The 14,689-nt window shown below is 34.4% G+C and overlaps 2 protein-coding genes across 2 annotated transcripts in view; both read right to left on the bottom strand.

Moving 5' to 3' along the window:
- Positions 1-3,253, bottom strand: part of LOC117118906 (14 kDa phosphohistidine phosphatase-like) — a 10,489-nt gene extending 7,236 nt beyond the window's left edge. The window contains exon 1 of the mRNA XM_033263636.1: positions 3,139-3,253. The gene's annotated coding sequence lies outside the window, so the exon portion shown is untranslated. The remainder of the gene's footprint in view (positions 1-3,138) is intronic.
- A 412-nt stretch (positions 3,254-3,665) lies between these two features.
- On the bottom strand, positions 3,666-12,546 carry LOC117118915 (histone-lysine N-methyltransferase ASHR1-like; the record flags this gene model as incomplete). The annotated part of the gene is made up of 8 exons (XM_033263651.1): positions 3,666-6,287; positions 6,852-6,960; positions 7,212-7,383; positions 8,955-9,080; positions 9,411-9,582; positions 10,011-10,113; positions 10,442-10,625; positions 12,483-12,546. Coding segments are annotated over 8 exons (1,026 nt in total), but the record flags the coding sequence as incomplete, so codon positions are not given.
- Between the last annotated feature and the right edge of the window lie 2,143 nt (positions 12,547-14,689).

The following is a 14,689-nucleotide window of genomic DNA, read 5'->3' as shown; positions in this document are numbered from 1 at the left end:
TTATTAGATTAAATAATATACTAGTACATTACTAGATTATATTATAGGCAATGTTTTAATAATTTAATTTTAAATAAATGAAGGAGGTACATGGAACACACTGTGAAAATCTAAACAAAATATCTCATTACTGGGCTATCCATTGACTGGTTATACCATCGTTGGAATGGAATGTAATCCATTGAAAATGAAAGGCACTTTTAATCATGCCTCACAGTCAACGATCTTCATCATTACCATACGGACAACGGCGTCTACAAGTCTAGATAACGATGACAGTTGCCATCCCATGGTAAATCGTGAAAAAAGAAATCCACTCCGCCCCCATTAAATACGACTGTCGGCCTACATTTTATGTAATTAACATCTGATCTAATATATTACGTACCTAGGCCTATGTGGTTGGCTACAGATAGCTAAGTGTAGAGTACGAGAAGCTAAAAAATTCATAAATGTAAAGGAAAATCATCCTAGAGCAATGCTGAAAAGCTACCGTCTCAATAGAACAAAAATCCCATGTGGAACCTTGCTATCATGTATCTAACGGCAACGTCCTCATTATCAACCACACCACAGTGCGGCAACACGAAATGTGCTGTACATACACTCATCGCTACTGACTGATTTGAATGTGTGGTTTAATACACATAAAAGCAACTTGTAGCCTACATTTATTTCCTGTAGTATCTGATCTAGACTAGGGCCTATGCCTACACACACACGTACGTACCCAGCAAGCCTATTCGTCTTCGTCAGGCCAGCCTGCATTACAGTCTATAGGCTGGCTGGGTAGTACGTGTCTTCCTCTAGCTCTAGGCCAGCCTGCATTACAGTAGTGTACATTGTTTATCTCTCAGGGGAGAGACCACCCACCTTTGCAAGCACCACAAAACGGCTCATTCTTCGCTGCCAACTAGACTCGTGCAGATGCATTTATTAGCCGCAAAGCTTACCATTCCAGGCCGTGATTGGTTGATAAACACAATGTGGAATCAGGCGATTTGCAATCTGATTAATGACGAACACGCTTTCATAGGAAACCCACGGTAGTGTTAAGAAATATGATAAAAAAAACATACTTTTCACATATTTCCCGACAATATTTTCGCAAAAACTCTTCATACTTTAAATTCCCCACGCCTTATCTTCCATATTATTGCAAGATCGGCCTAATCACGTCACAAACGAAGGAAGAGATTGAAAAACAAATGACTTCAAAATTCGCTCAGAATCATCATATTAGCCCTCTCTCTCAGAGAGTGGGATAAAAATTGATTATTGAGAATTATTTATTATTTATATGGTAACAATAATATATGAGCAAGAATTTAATAATAGGGTAATAATATCGATAATAAAGGTGACAACAATATTAATAATAATAATATGAGAAAAATACCAATAAAACACCAATAACTATATTTTTAAAATTACTATTATTAAAATAATAATACTAAGACTAATACTGTATGTAATAATAATAATATGAATAAAAAAATTGATCATCGAGAATTATTTATTATTTATATGGTAACAATAATATATCAGCAAAAATTTAAACAATACATAATGTTAATGCTAAGACTAAGTAAATGACTTGTGGCCAAGTTGGATCGAATTCCCAGTCAGAACCTAGCCAGGCCGCTTTAGGCCAACTTCGGCCGCCAACACCTTCGGCCGCGCCCTGTCGAACACCAAAATGTATGGAGCGCCCTTTGAGTTCTTTGCCGATTGGAAGTTGAATGCGCGCTATTGTCTGTCACGCGGATATACATTGGTTGATCGAGCGCTATTATATCTATTCAATTCTAAACCTCAAATTCAGAAACACTCAAGCTTTACATTGTTACAGATAGGCCTATACACACAGAACATGTCGCAACAATTAATATTAATAGTGTGTTAAAATTTCAGTGATAATTTATATAATTTGTGAAAAAATCGTAACGAATTAAACATGGCAAACTTTGCGCTGCCACTTACACCATGGTTAACACAAGCAACATATTTGCAAGATTTTTAAACATTTTGACGATAATAATTGTTAAAGGTAAACATCATTGCTTGTTATCAATTATAGATCTCATTTTTTACATGTGCACTTGTTTACTATTCAGTAATGTAAATATAAAGACCTGAATTTTAAATCACCAATAAATTAAATATTTGATTGAGTAAATTAATTGATTGGCTTTATGATATAAAGTGTATGTACATTAAGGGCATGAGAATAGAGAGATACAGTATTCCTAATTGACAAATTTACTCTAGATTTCTTTTTCCAATTCTTGTAAATAACACACTTTCATCACCCTCGCTAATGTGTTATTTTACATCCGATCTTGTATGAAAAGATAACATGAACAGACAACAGACGTGAAAATAAAATTATTTAAAAAAATGTTTTATTTTGAGGATAAAGGACGAAATTTGTGCATGTTTATCATTCTAAATTTTATTTGACGAAATTCTGTTTTGTGGATTAAGGAAACTGACGAAATATGAATAAAAATACAGTAAAAAATGCGTTTTGTAGTCTATTAATAAATAAAATACTGGAGCTTATACTTACAGTATATACGGGAAATATGAATTACTGTACAATGAATAGGCCTAGGCCTACAGTTTCAAATTGTATAATGAATAACAATACTGTTCTGTAAAACAAATACTGTAAAATACTTAAGCTTTACAATTCTTCAATGTAAGACCCTTAATTAAAAAGAAATCCACATACCTGAAATAAATAAGTAAATAATACTGTACATGAAAGCAATTATTATATACATACAACCTAAAATAAATACGTAAATATTACTGTGCAACATGACAACAGCAATTATTTAGTTTAGCAAAGGCTTAAAGTTTGGCATACGCCGCCACAGCATGCGGTGTGAAGAAATGCCCAACTGGCGCTCCATATAAATCTCGCGCGGCCGAAGGTGTCGGCGGCCGAAGAAGTCATATCCCGCCAGGCCTAGACCTAGCATCCTAGAGGGGAAGCAAGGGAGGGACCAGGGTCCCTGGCCTAGAAGGAGGAGTAGCCTAGTCTAGGCCTAGAGAGGGCCCAATACGTTGGAAAATTCGATTACAATAAATTCTAATATTTTATCTAAAACGAATAATATTGAAACTTACTATAGGCTAGGCTAAGAGAGAGAAATATATCGTTTGTTGTTACTCTGTTATTGCACACCACAAATCAAGCATGGTTTTAGCTCGGCGGGGTGGTACGGTACACGCTCAATACGACACCTATGAAACGCCGGTGGTGCCTTCTGTTAGCATTTAATAAGCAATTAGTAGAGCAGCGCATAATGTACACTAGCGTTATTAAAAGGTTAGATTTAATATTTGAAAACATTTTTGAATGCAATAAGTCTAACCTAAGTATAATAATGTTCCCTAGTGTACGATGTATGCCGCTATACTACAGTAATTGCTTTATAAGTCAATCGCCGTCTTTTAATATTTGAGACTGTTATGTAGCATACAGTTATCGGTTGCTATAGTGACATGATCAGTATACTGTGTGCGTATTACAAAGCAGATTGATAAGATTCATGAATATTATTTTGATTGAGTTAGTCAGAAACCTGTATCTCAATTGCAAATTCGTCTACATTAGGCCTACATAGTATTGTCGACACATATTCTTGCAAAACTTTTGTATTGATCATTTTTATTCAAGGTTAGTTAAAAACCGTAATCACAGCAAAAGCTGAATGAACACAATATTAACATTAAAATCATCGCAAACACAAGGCGTAAAGCAATTACATATAGAATGCTAATAAAAATCTATAAATTACAAGCAGGAAAGATTGAAAAGGCCAATATAAAAAGCAGAAAAACGACAAGCCTGAACAAATTTCATCACATACTTTCTTTAATTAATTTAATGTATTGAATGTAATTTATATATAAATGGTAATCCTGGCACTTGCACACTTACTAGAGCATGTTTACGCATTGCAGATCTTGTCCACATAATTTTAGTGGTAAAAACAGTGGGATTTTCGCAAAGGTAACATCCATGGATATACATGCATTTGGATGGATTAGGGGTCATGTGATTAACATCAACCCATATGAAAGTCTTCTAAATCAATTTGGGTACTGCTACGTTGGTTGATGGAAGGTATTTCCAACTATCGCAAAATCATCAACACATTTCAATGTCATTTAATACTTGTAAATTCTAGCTTCATCATTAACTAGACACATAAAAATTACTAGGCCACTGACGGTTTCTTGAGAAACACAGGAGAGTTCTTCCCATTTTGACAAAGTATTTGAATACCTAACACACTGTAGATGGTTGGATAAAAAAAAAACTACATCTATGGAATTAATGTAGGAGCCTCATATCTAATAACTTAGGAATTGCAATATTGTCGTCCACTCGGTCAAAAGCTATACTGAAGTGCGTAATTGTTAATCGTATGAGAGGCCCACCTGTTTATCGGCACGTTTAATGATATTGTTAACAAGCTTTATATATTTATTTCGATAATAAGAAAAATACTTACTGTATATACCTTTATTAAATGTTAATAAAATAAATTAAAAATCCTGTTATCAAAGATAATCGCTTAAATATTGTTTACATCTATACATTTTTACTAATAAACCTTTGCACATACATACCAACTGAAATACATATTTATCCTATGAATTTTATAAATTGGTTATGATTACTTTTGTTTCAGGCATGCTTAATAAGCCTCATTAGGCCGACCAGCCCTCCATAACGTTAGAATACCGCACTTTCGGCGGTAAAGAACTATTAAAACCTCATAAAAAAAGGCAACTAATCCGTTTACCTATAATTGAATCCAAGGACACCTGTGTTTAAACACTCAGTACTTATCCTTGATAATGTGTTAATCCAATTAATATAGTGAGATAACGTAACGTTAGTTTATCGAGGGCGGATTGAGCTAATGTACTGAGTCGTCTTTTTCAAAATTTATTTTACACAACAACATTAAAAGATAAATTGAACACCATTGGTATTCAAGGTAAATATACCAAAGCACATTTCGCTATCAATTAATTTTCACATGACCCTGACCAATGTACGCGATAACCAGGTGTTTGTACTTCACAGATTCCAGACTTCGTAATGAAATACAAATTACTTACATGAATATTCAGTAATACAACAAATGCAGATTCACTGAACATTGTACCTCTACAGTAAGGTCTTCACTTAGGCATACATATACTGGTATATACTCATGTATGGAATGTGCTGTCGCAAGAAATAAAATAATCAACTTATAATTTGAACTTCAAAATAATTGTCAAAATATCATTTATAATTATATTCATTGTATATTATGGCCTATTTATATTCATTATAAACATCATTTAAAAATAATATTACATATAATTTGATTAATTCTAAAAATCTATACATTTCATTACAATATTATTGATCGTTACGTTACATATACCCCTTTAAGTTATAATTGTACTTTAAAGTGAATGTTAATTCAAGTAAAATCAATGTTTGAATGTACAGTACATTTGATTCTTTGTTTAGTTATTTAATGGTTTTAAAAATACTAATGATATTATTTTTTGATACATAGGTTCTGACAGGGTCTTTCATTATAAGTCAGTGTATTTATGAAGTTATGTCCCAATTGGTTACGGTATATTTTATAATTGCATGCTTATAGTCATAAATTCATAGTACAGTATATCAATAATTAAATATTTAAATTTTTAACAAGCACATATGTCAAAGTGAATATTTAGTAACTCTCCTTTCATTGAATGTATTTGAACTAAGTAAAATCCACAGAAATGCATTGGCGTGGTACAGGCTTAGGCCCATACTCATAAGTTTTAGTGGGTGGGCCAATTTTCTTGTATGCCCCATCAATAATTTGCAAAAAGTGTTTGAATATTGAATATATCAACGATACAACAGGTCACTGCAACTTTGGGCATGGATCACATGTTGGCTTTTGGTTACCTCATTGTGGTTGTCCATTTTGATTGGACTGGTAAGATTACATTATAAAAAAGGCTCGCAAAATGTAAAAACTGCTTATTTTTCGAGGGCATTAGAGCCCTGGACCCCAACCGAGGCCCTCGCTCCGCTCGCAACTGCTTACCGGGCCCACACAACTTTCAAACCGTGCAGACAATGGACACATACAAACGACAGTGAGACATTATGAAAGCGCCCATATTACTCCCTGAAGTGTTTTACTTGTTTCCCGATAGAAAGGGTGACCTTCGCCGTGGGTGATTTTCAATGCCGCAAGTGCCTGTACAAACACAAAATAGAATTGAATTAAATTTTCGATATTTTTAACTACTATTAAGTACTGTAATATAAAAGAAACACATACTTAATTTTATGTTAATGTTCATGCATGACCTGCCATACATATATAATTTCACTGGAAACATGCTCACAGTTACATTGATGCCATACGCTTTCGTATCGATCATGTGGTTTTCTGAGTGTATATAGCTAATTTTAAAAAATGTAAAAGTCCCCTGAATTAATATAATATTAAATTTAGCTTCCTCAATTTGCTATAACATATACATGTTTATAACTTAAGCACAGACATTATTGAATTTAAAAATATGCACCGTGATTTTTTTCATACTCGTTAATAATAAAAATAATAAAAACACTTGTGACTGAAATAATTTTCACTGTAAAATTATGGATAAACATTTTTTAAATAGAATAATTTCTATGTTAAAGTTCACACTTTTAATGTTAATTCAAAATGAGCAAGTTAATTTATGACATATTTTGTATTTTTGCGCTAATACATCTTTAAGTTTAAACCTTACAGTCTTGGTTTTTAACAAACCTGAATGAGGCGTTTACGAGCTTCCTCAAACCTTAAAACTTGCATATAGACAACGGCCAGTCTTTTACAATGTATTCCAATTAAAGGTTGATAAGGAGGATATAAACTTCTGAAAAAATATCAAAGTAATAATTAAAGATGGACATCAGTATAATATGAAGACTTTTTAAGAAGTTACTAGAATAAAAATACTGTAATAATAATAACAACAATATTAATAATAATGTCGATGATGATAGTATTTAGTTTGCTATGGAAGCAATAAAGATCGGAAACGTTGGGGCAGTCATAGAAGGAATGTGGGAAACAATGTGATTGCTTGTTGAGAATAGTAACAAGCAATAAATAGCCCGAACTTACTCGTAAGTCAATATAACTTCTTCAAGCATAGGAATACCATCTTTGAAGTTGTTCATATTCATTAAAATATGGCCCACTCTGTCGAAGGTTTTAGCACGGAGATAATGCAGTCGATGTAGAAAGCATTTTTGTCTTCTGCTCAGGTCTAAAGCATATGCAGATTGTCTATCACGTTTAAAAATTAAGGAGATAAACTACAATTAGTAAATACTGTAGTCAGAGGGAAGGGAATCAGAGAGGAAAGACCTGGTCCCCTTCGAGTCGTGTGACGACACGAAGGGGTCATCAAAACAAAAATATTAATTTACCTTTCTAAATAACGTTATCTTGATTGCTAATTTTGAATCTTACTAATCCATAAAAACTCTCACAATTATGAACCCTACCAAGAAGTTTTTCTGAGGCCCTTGTTTTGGGCCCCATATCCAACTTGTTAGAGCCCCATTGGAAAAGTTCTGGAGCCACCACTCTCAGTAAAAGATAGTAGCTAATCATCAACTAATTAAAGATTAAACCATTTCACCATTTATAGGCGCTATATTTGGTGGCGCTACGGGCTCCACAAAGTAGTTTCCTAGGCTATCAATAATTGTGAGATAGATGTTATTATTTATAACATTCTATACTTTATTCATTATACCCCTGGCTCGCTTAAATCAACCCAAAGAGAACGCATTGAACTCACCGACAATTAACTGAGCAAGAGCAAATATGCCTACATCATTGTTCCTGTATTCCTCACAAGTTTTATTTTTAGTTGGTAGAACTAAACCAAGGTAGGTGTGGAAACGGAGTCGAAAAAAAGCATTAGGAGTTAAAGATGCACTGTCAGCCATGAACTAAGAAAATTAGAAAAATCAAATTCCACATTTGAATTGTATCATTTGTATGTGAATTTTAATACAATCCCAAGTCAATTTCCTTTTTTTTTTGTATACTTTTGATCAGACCCTTAAATTGACAGTTACCGTACTCGCGTGAATATAAGCGCCCGGGCGCTTAAAATATTTTTTTGCACTTTTTGAGGGGCGCTTATTCAAACGGGGCGCTTATGAAAGCAGAGTGGAAATTGTGGGGGCGCTTATGGAAATAGATGAAAATCGAGGGTTCTTATGGGAACTTATTAAATTCAAGAGGCACTTTTTGAGTGAAAAAAAAAATTATACAAAGACATTACGAATGGTGGTGCGGCGGAAAAGATAATCGTCCAGAGAACATGGCTCATAAGAATGCTCTGAATATTTACATAAACAGCAGAATAACAGATGCAATTAATGGTGGTGGGTAGTGGTTAGCTTGTTGGCCATCGGAAAAAGAAAAAGAGGAGTAGGACTAGGCCAAGACACATTTATAAGAAGAGGACAGTTGGAAATATACTGTTTGTTCAGGGCTCGAACTCTCATTTGTCCAAGAGAATATCCTCATTTTGATATTGACCTAAGAAGAATGTGATTCCACTCTGCAGCTCAAATCATGCCAACAACCATAGTCCCAGGATTGATTGGATTATAGACTTGCTAAAAAGAAATACTTATGATATTAGAGGCCGCGCTTATTCAAACGGGACGCTTATTCGCACTAGTACGGTACGTAGAACTACTAATTTTTTTTCTGTATGTATACACACATATTTACTGTAATAAGAAAGAATGAGAACTTAAAAACAATAAAAGACATCAAATTCAAACGTACAAAAAAAAACATATTCAAGGGCGTGATGATAAATATATTCTCAAAGGATATTGATTGGCTGCAATTTTATTGTTTCTTCCACAAAGATAATGCTCTCAGTCTCAATAGCCAATATAGCAGACACATGTTTTTGAGACGGCAACTGATCACAAACACTGCATTTCATAAATGTCATATCTGAGGGGAAATAGATATTGTGTGTTAGTACTAGCATGAATTATAAAATATAAATTATTCATATTTTATAATTCATATTTTATAATTATAAAATATGAATTATGAATTATTCAGTATCCAGCATAGTCGTTAACATTAGTTATCTATTAATTAGGCGTACGTTGTAAAACATTGTTTAATAGTACATTAGGCCTATCATTATTGTTAGTCTGAATAGTAGTATGACTGTATTACTGTGGTTCATAAATCGGGTAGTAATACAGCCCCATCAGTAACACCAACATGCAGCATTGGTAGCAGTGTTACGTGGTAAAGTATTACAGTACTTACATTGTTTCCTAAGTACCTGACCTTTACATTTCTCACAGACGATGCTTTGCATTTTTGCATCAAGTTCCTTATTCTCACAACGAGGGCATGTGCAATTAAAACCATATTTCTCTTGTAGCATTTTTCGTCGGATATTACTAGGTTGCAACGGACTTACGTATGATATGGTAAGCTGTTAAACAAAATTATAGACTTAAGTAAGCTTGAAAACTAATACCTGTATTTTTACAGAAATATTGGAGATCGTCTACACATCAAGGATTTAATCTTCCAAAATAGGTTACAAATAGAGCCAAAGAAAGGGGTGGCTCAGAACACTAGGGTATGTGAAAGATACAGCGTGAACTAAATATGCCATGTTTCTTTGTAATCGCATAAACTAAATAACCCCAAAAATTTGAATTAATTTAAAATATATATATTCTTGTCGCAGTAGGTTGTATAAAGCGGAAGTTGACGAAATGACAATTATTATTAAAAAGCCCCTAAACTTTAATGAATATGCTTCATAATAATATATGACAATGATCCTACACCATTTTGTATTTGGTCTAACGTTGGCGAAATTATTATGCATAAATATACAGATATTCGACTTACCTCCTGTCCTTTGATGATCGGTCTTGTTGCTCGTACACTGAGTGTGGTGCCATCATATACCGTAATTGAATTGAAATCACAACTATTGTTGATTAAAGATGCTCTGAACAAATAAAGTAGAGAAGCATTAGTGACCCTTATTATATGTTGTAGCAAATACTATGTTACAAGCACCTGTATGAATTACACCAAAAAGTTTGGAAATGAAATGTTAACACTGAACAGTTTACATAGGTATGAATCCACATCTAACATGGTATGAATCAACATCTCTACTCTTACTCACCCGCCTCCAATCATCGCTGTTTGTATAATAGAGTATAACTAACAACTGAAAAATCTTCTTTACATCTTAAAGTAGGCCTATATAGTAACGTAAAGCCACATATTTCAATTCAACAATTATAAACAAGTTATTCGTATATACGCACTTGAGATAGATTCCCGGTCCAAGAGCATCTGTGTTTGGGCCAGCGATAAACAATGCGTTGCAGTATACTCGACTGGCAAGCTGATTGAATTCTTGTTTTATTATTTTCTTTCCAAGAAATAATTCCAACTGCCTACGTTCAAATTCCAAACGTACTTTCTGTTGTTCATTCCAAAGTTCATAAACTTAAAACGCAATAATAAAATATGAGTGCTATGATTAAGTAGAATATATATTAAAATAATTAAGAGTGGTTTTGCATTAGATAAAGAAATATACTTCGATCACTAAACTAAAGCATTTTTATGATTTTAAATTGTGGTTTTTCTCCTTGATAGGAGGGGGAAGCTCTTCCCGACGGGACCCTGGGACCCGGCTCCCCACTGGCGCCACCCCTGTGGCATTCAAATTTATTCGGCTTCACATAAAAAAACAATTCAATATACAAAATGCGGTAGATACAGTTAAAACATCTTTAAAAAGGGACAGATGCCAGGATAGCCAATGAAAGTCTCTAAAAGAAAAACTTATTTCCAATAGGGTCCAGGTACTGTATTAGGCCTACTCCATCATATATGCATTGTATTTGCATTACGAATTATTGATAAAATTTAGTTAAATATAGATCAACTGAAAAAAAAAATGTCCTCATTGTTGACTACTAAGGTCAATTTCACATTTTTAGTTCCCCTCCCCACCCTTAATATGGGTACCCTAATCAGGGGGCATCCATATTAAGGTGACACTTTTTTGGTCCTGATGGTGTCCCCTTATATTAGTGGTTCTACTGTAATTTTATTTATATTGTCAACAGATGGGTGTGTTCTAGCTGGGATATGCACTTTCCTGCATTCTCAGATGTTAGCCTATGGCCATGGTGATTAAGGGAATGATGATGACATAGGCAGTGGAATAGTTGTATTAGGCCTACTCCATCATAAATGTATTGTATTTGCATTGCGAAATATTGATATAATTTAGTTAAATATAGATCAACTGAAATAAAAAAATATGTCCTCATTGTTGACTAATAAGGTCAATTTCACATTTGAGTGATGGAAAGACTAATGACATCATAATAAGAACACAACAAATTCCTCAATTTTTTTTTATTACAAACTTTTAATAACAGAATTGTTTTATGGCATAACATCATAATTCGCTCTTCCAATTTATACAGCTCATGTCCAAAATGTTCAGACACATACCGTTACTTGACAGAGGGTTAAAAGGTTCTGTTGTTGTCGAGGCAAAAAGAAAAAAACAATTTTTTGTGAGACCATTTGAGATACTCTACTTCTTAGGACAAAATTATGTTAAATTATGCTAAATTGGAGAAAATTAAGCCAGCACATATGCTAGATGCTAAACGGGTTTAAATTATTCCAAAAAGCATAATTATGCTAGGTCTGGTCACTGTGGGCCAGAATTTTTCATAGATGGAAAAGGCACATTCAAATGAGGGCGTGATCTGTTCTCGTATATTCATTACCGGTACGCGATTTTTTTTTCCCGTACGAAACATTTGTATGAAACTTCACTCGGGCCATAGTCGAGATTGCTTCCACGATCTCAATGAATTATTTATCATGAGGTTTATCCTTGATATGGGATCCCAGACGAAAACTTCACTTTTCCCCCGATGGATGAAAATCCCTGTCTCTTATACACATCTAGATGTGTATAAGAGACAGCAATGAAGCAGATCTGACATGAATTCCTAAGCATCTCCAAGCTCTTCTAGTTCTGTAAGTTCATTATGACCGATAATGAGACTTAAAATATTATTTTTTATTATTTCAAAGATTTATTTTCTCTATTAACTTTAGGCCTATTGCTGTTATAAGATGTAAGTATATTTGTTGATCCAGGTCGGTGATCATACAGTATCTGGTTTTGTCTAAAATATTGTGGATATTTAGTCTTTCTAAACGTTTGGATATCTTTCAGAAAAAAATGATAGATTGATCGAAATATAAAAGCCGACAGACAAAACGGCGCGGCAGACATGATCGAATATTAAGTAGCTATACTTCACTTACTCTCTATTAGATGGTTAATACTTTGCGGAAATCCATCAGTCTTTTCTGGCTGTCTACCTTCTTTCTAATATGTAAATAAAACAGAAATTAGTCAAGATTGCAGGGAATAATAATAATAATAATGACAATATGATGATGATAATGATGATGATGATGATGATAATAATAATAATAATAATAATAATAATAATAATAATAATAATAATAATAATAATAATAATAATAACAATAACAGCACTCCACAGAGAGCATATCTCCGCCCACCGCAAATGCCTTTCTATAAAATAAATCTGCCAAAATATGCGACTAATTTACTTCAAGCACCACCACTAACACCCCCGGCACTGCACTTCACATGTTACGTTTTGAACAAACGGTGGCGGAACGTTTTTGAAAGTGGGTGGGGGCCATTTCAGAAGGTCCAGTATGCGAGCGAAGCGAGCATCTAGGCTGGGGGCCAGGGGGCGCCAAGGGCGCCCGGTTGGGTTTAGGGGGCGAAGCCCCCTAGAAGCTACGGATATTTTACGAAGTTTGGTACTGAATTTTATAAGTTATTTTTTAGTCATCAAGCTATTGTAATATGACTTCATATTGTTGTAATTTCCAGTGGCGGATCCAGGAATTCGAAATAGAAGGGACCAGGGAGGGTACTTTCACAGATAGAAGATCTATACTACCTCAGCCCACAATGGTTAGGGCTGAATTAAGAAAATTTGTGATTATGGCACATCTAGATGGCCGGAAATTGCACTTCCAGAAATAATTTGAATATAATTATTTTTATATCTCCATTAAAAAAAACCAAAAAAACAATTGAGTCTCCCGCTCCCCCCGCCCTTGAATGCGCCACAGATTTCCGCACAAAGTCAAAGTCGAGATTGCTTCCACGATCTCAATGTATTATTATTATTTTTTGAACAATTTAGGGGGTGGGGCGGGCCGGCTGGGTCCCCTTGAATTCGCCACTTGGTACTTTAACAGATTGAGGATCTATACCACCTCAGCCCCACCATGGTTGGGGCTTAGGTAGGAAAATTGTGATTATGGCACCTCCAGATGGCGGGAAATTACACTCTCAGACTTCAAATGAATGTAATTTTCCTTATAACTCCAAAGAGACAGCCCCCCCCCCACTCCAGCCCTCCCCGCCCTTGAATTCGCCAAAAATTTCCGCACAAGGTCGAAGTCGAGATTGCTTCCACGATCTCAATGAATTATTTATCATGAGGTTTATCCTTGATATGGGATCCCAGACGAAAACTTCACTTTTCCCCCGATGGATGAAAATCCCTTCTATGTAGCCCAGAAATGATACGCCAACTGTAGCGGATCCAGGAAGTCGAAATAGAGAGGTTCCAGGGAGGGTCTTGCGCAAATAGAATGTCCACCCACCTCAGCCCCACAACTGTTGGGGCTGAGGTAAGAAAAATTATGATTATGGCACCTCCAGATGGCCGGAAATGGCACCCTCAGATTAAAAGTTGAATACAATTTTGTCTGTTTTCTCCATTTTTTAAAAATAATTTTGAAAAAATTAGGAGGTTGCGGCCCGTGGTGACTGGGTTCCCCTTGAATCTGCCACTTTTCAATATCAAACTTGACATAGCCTATCATTTTGTATCACAAATGATTAATTCCTAATGTCAAACGAAAGATTTTTTTATTCCAAGGATTTGTTTTTACTCAATAAAGTTTTTACAACCTATAACACATTAACTACAGTTTACTGTAAATTTTGTAGTTAACCTTCAGATAAACCTATTTTAAAAAATGGCCAAATTAATTATCTTATTGTTTTCGTTAAATTAGATGAAGTTTAAATGTGGTTATATTCCGCTAGTTTGAAGGTTTACTGTAAGCTAATCAGTTACAATTACTATGCATCTTCGTGGTTAGCATAACGTGAACTAGAGCGTCGCTCCATTAAGAGTGCCTACCTCCCCCATATGCCTAAATACAGAATTCACGAAGGCAGGCGATTTTTTCTTAATGCTTGAGGGTGGGGTTCAAGGAAACTTTACAGACGCGCTCACTCAAAAAGGGAACTTGTAATGCTCGTTAGAAAATGATAACAAAATCTATATTTTATAATTATGATACTAGGTCAATTTATAAGATGCAAATAAACAAGGTGTCTAAGCACCAAATAATAATAATAATAATAATAAAAATAATAAAGTAATAATAATAATAATAAAATAATGATG

The sequence above is a fragment of the Anneissia japonica genome, unplaced genomic scaffold (genome assembly GCF_011630105.1).
Source record: "Anneissia japonica isolate Jap-2015-1 unplaced genomic scaffold, ASM1163010v1 scaffold288197_len338424_cov179, whole genome shotgun sequence".
NCBI lineage: Eukaryota > Metazoa > Echinodermata > Crinoidea > Comatulida > Comatulidae > Anneissia > Anneissia japonica.
The sequence above is the reverse complement of the archived record's forward strand: the minus strand, read 5'-3'. Positions and strand labels throughout refer to the sequence as shown.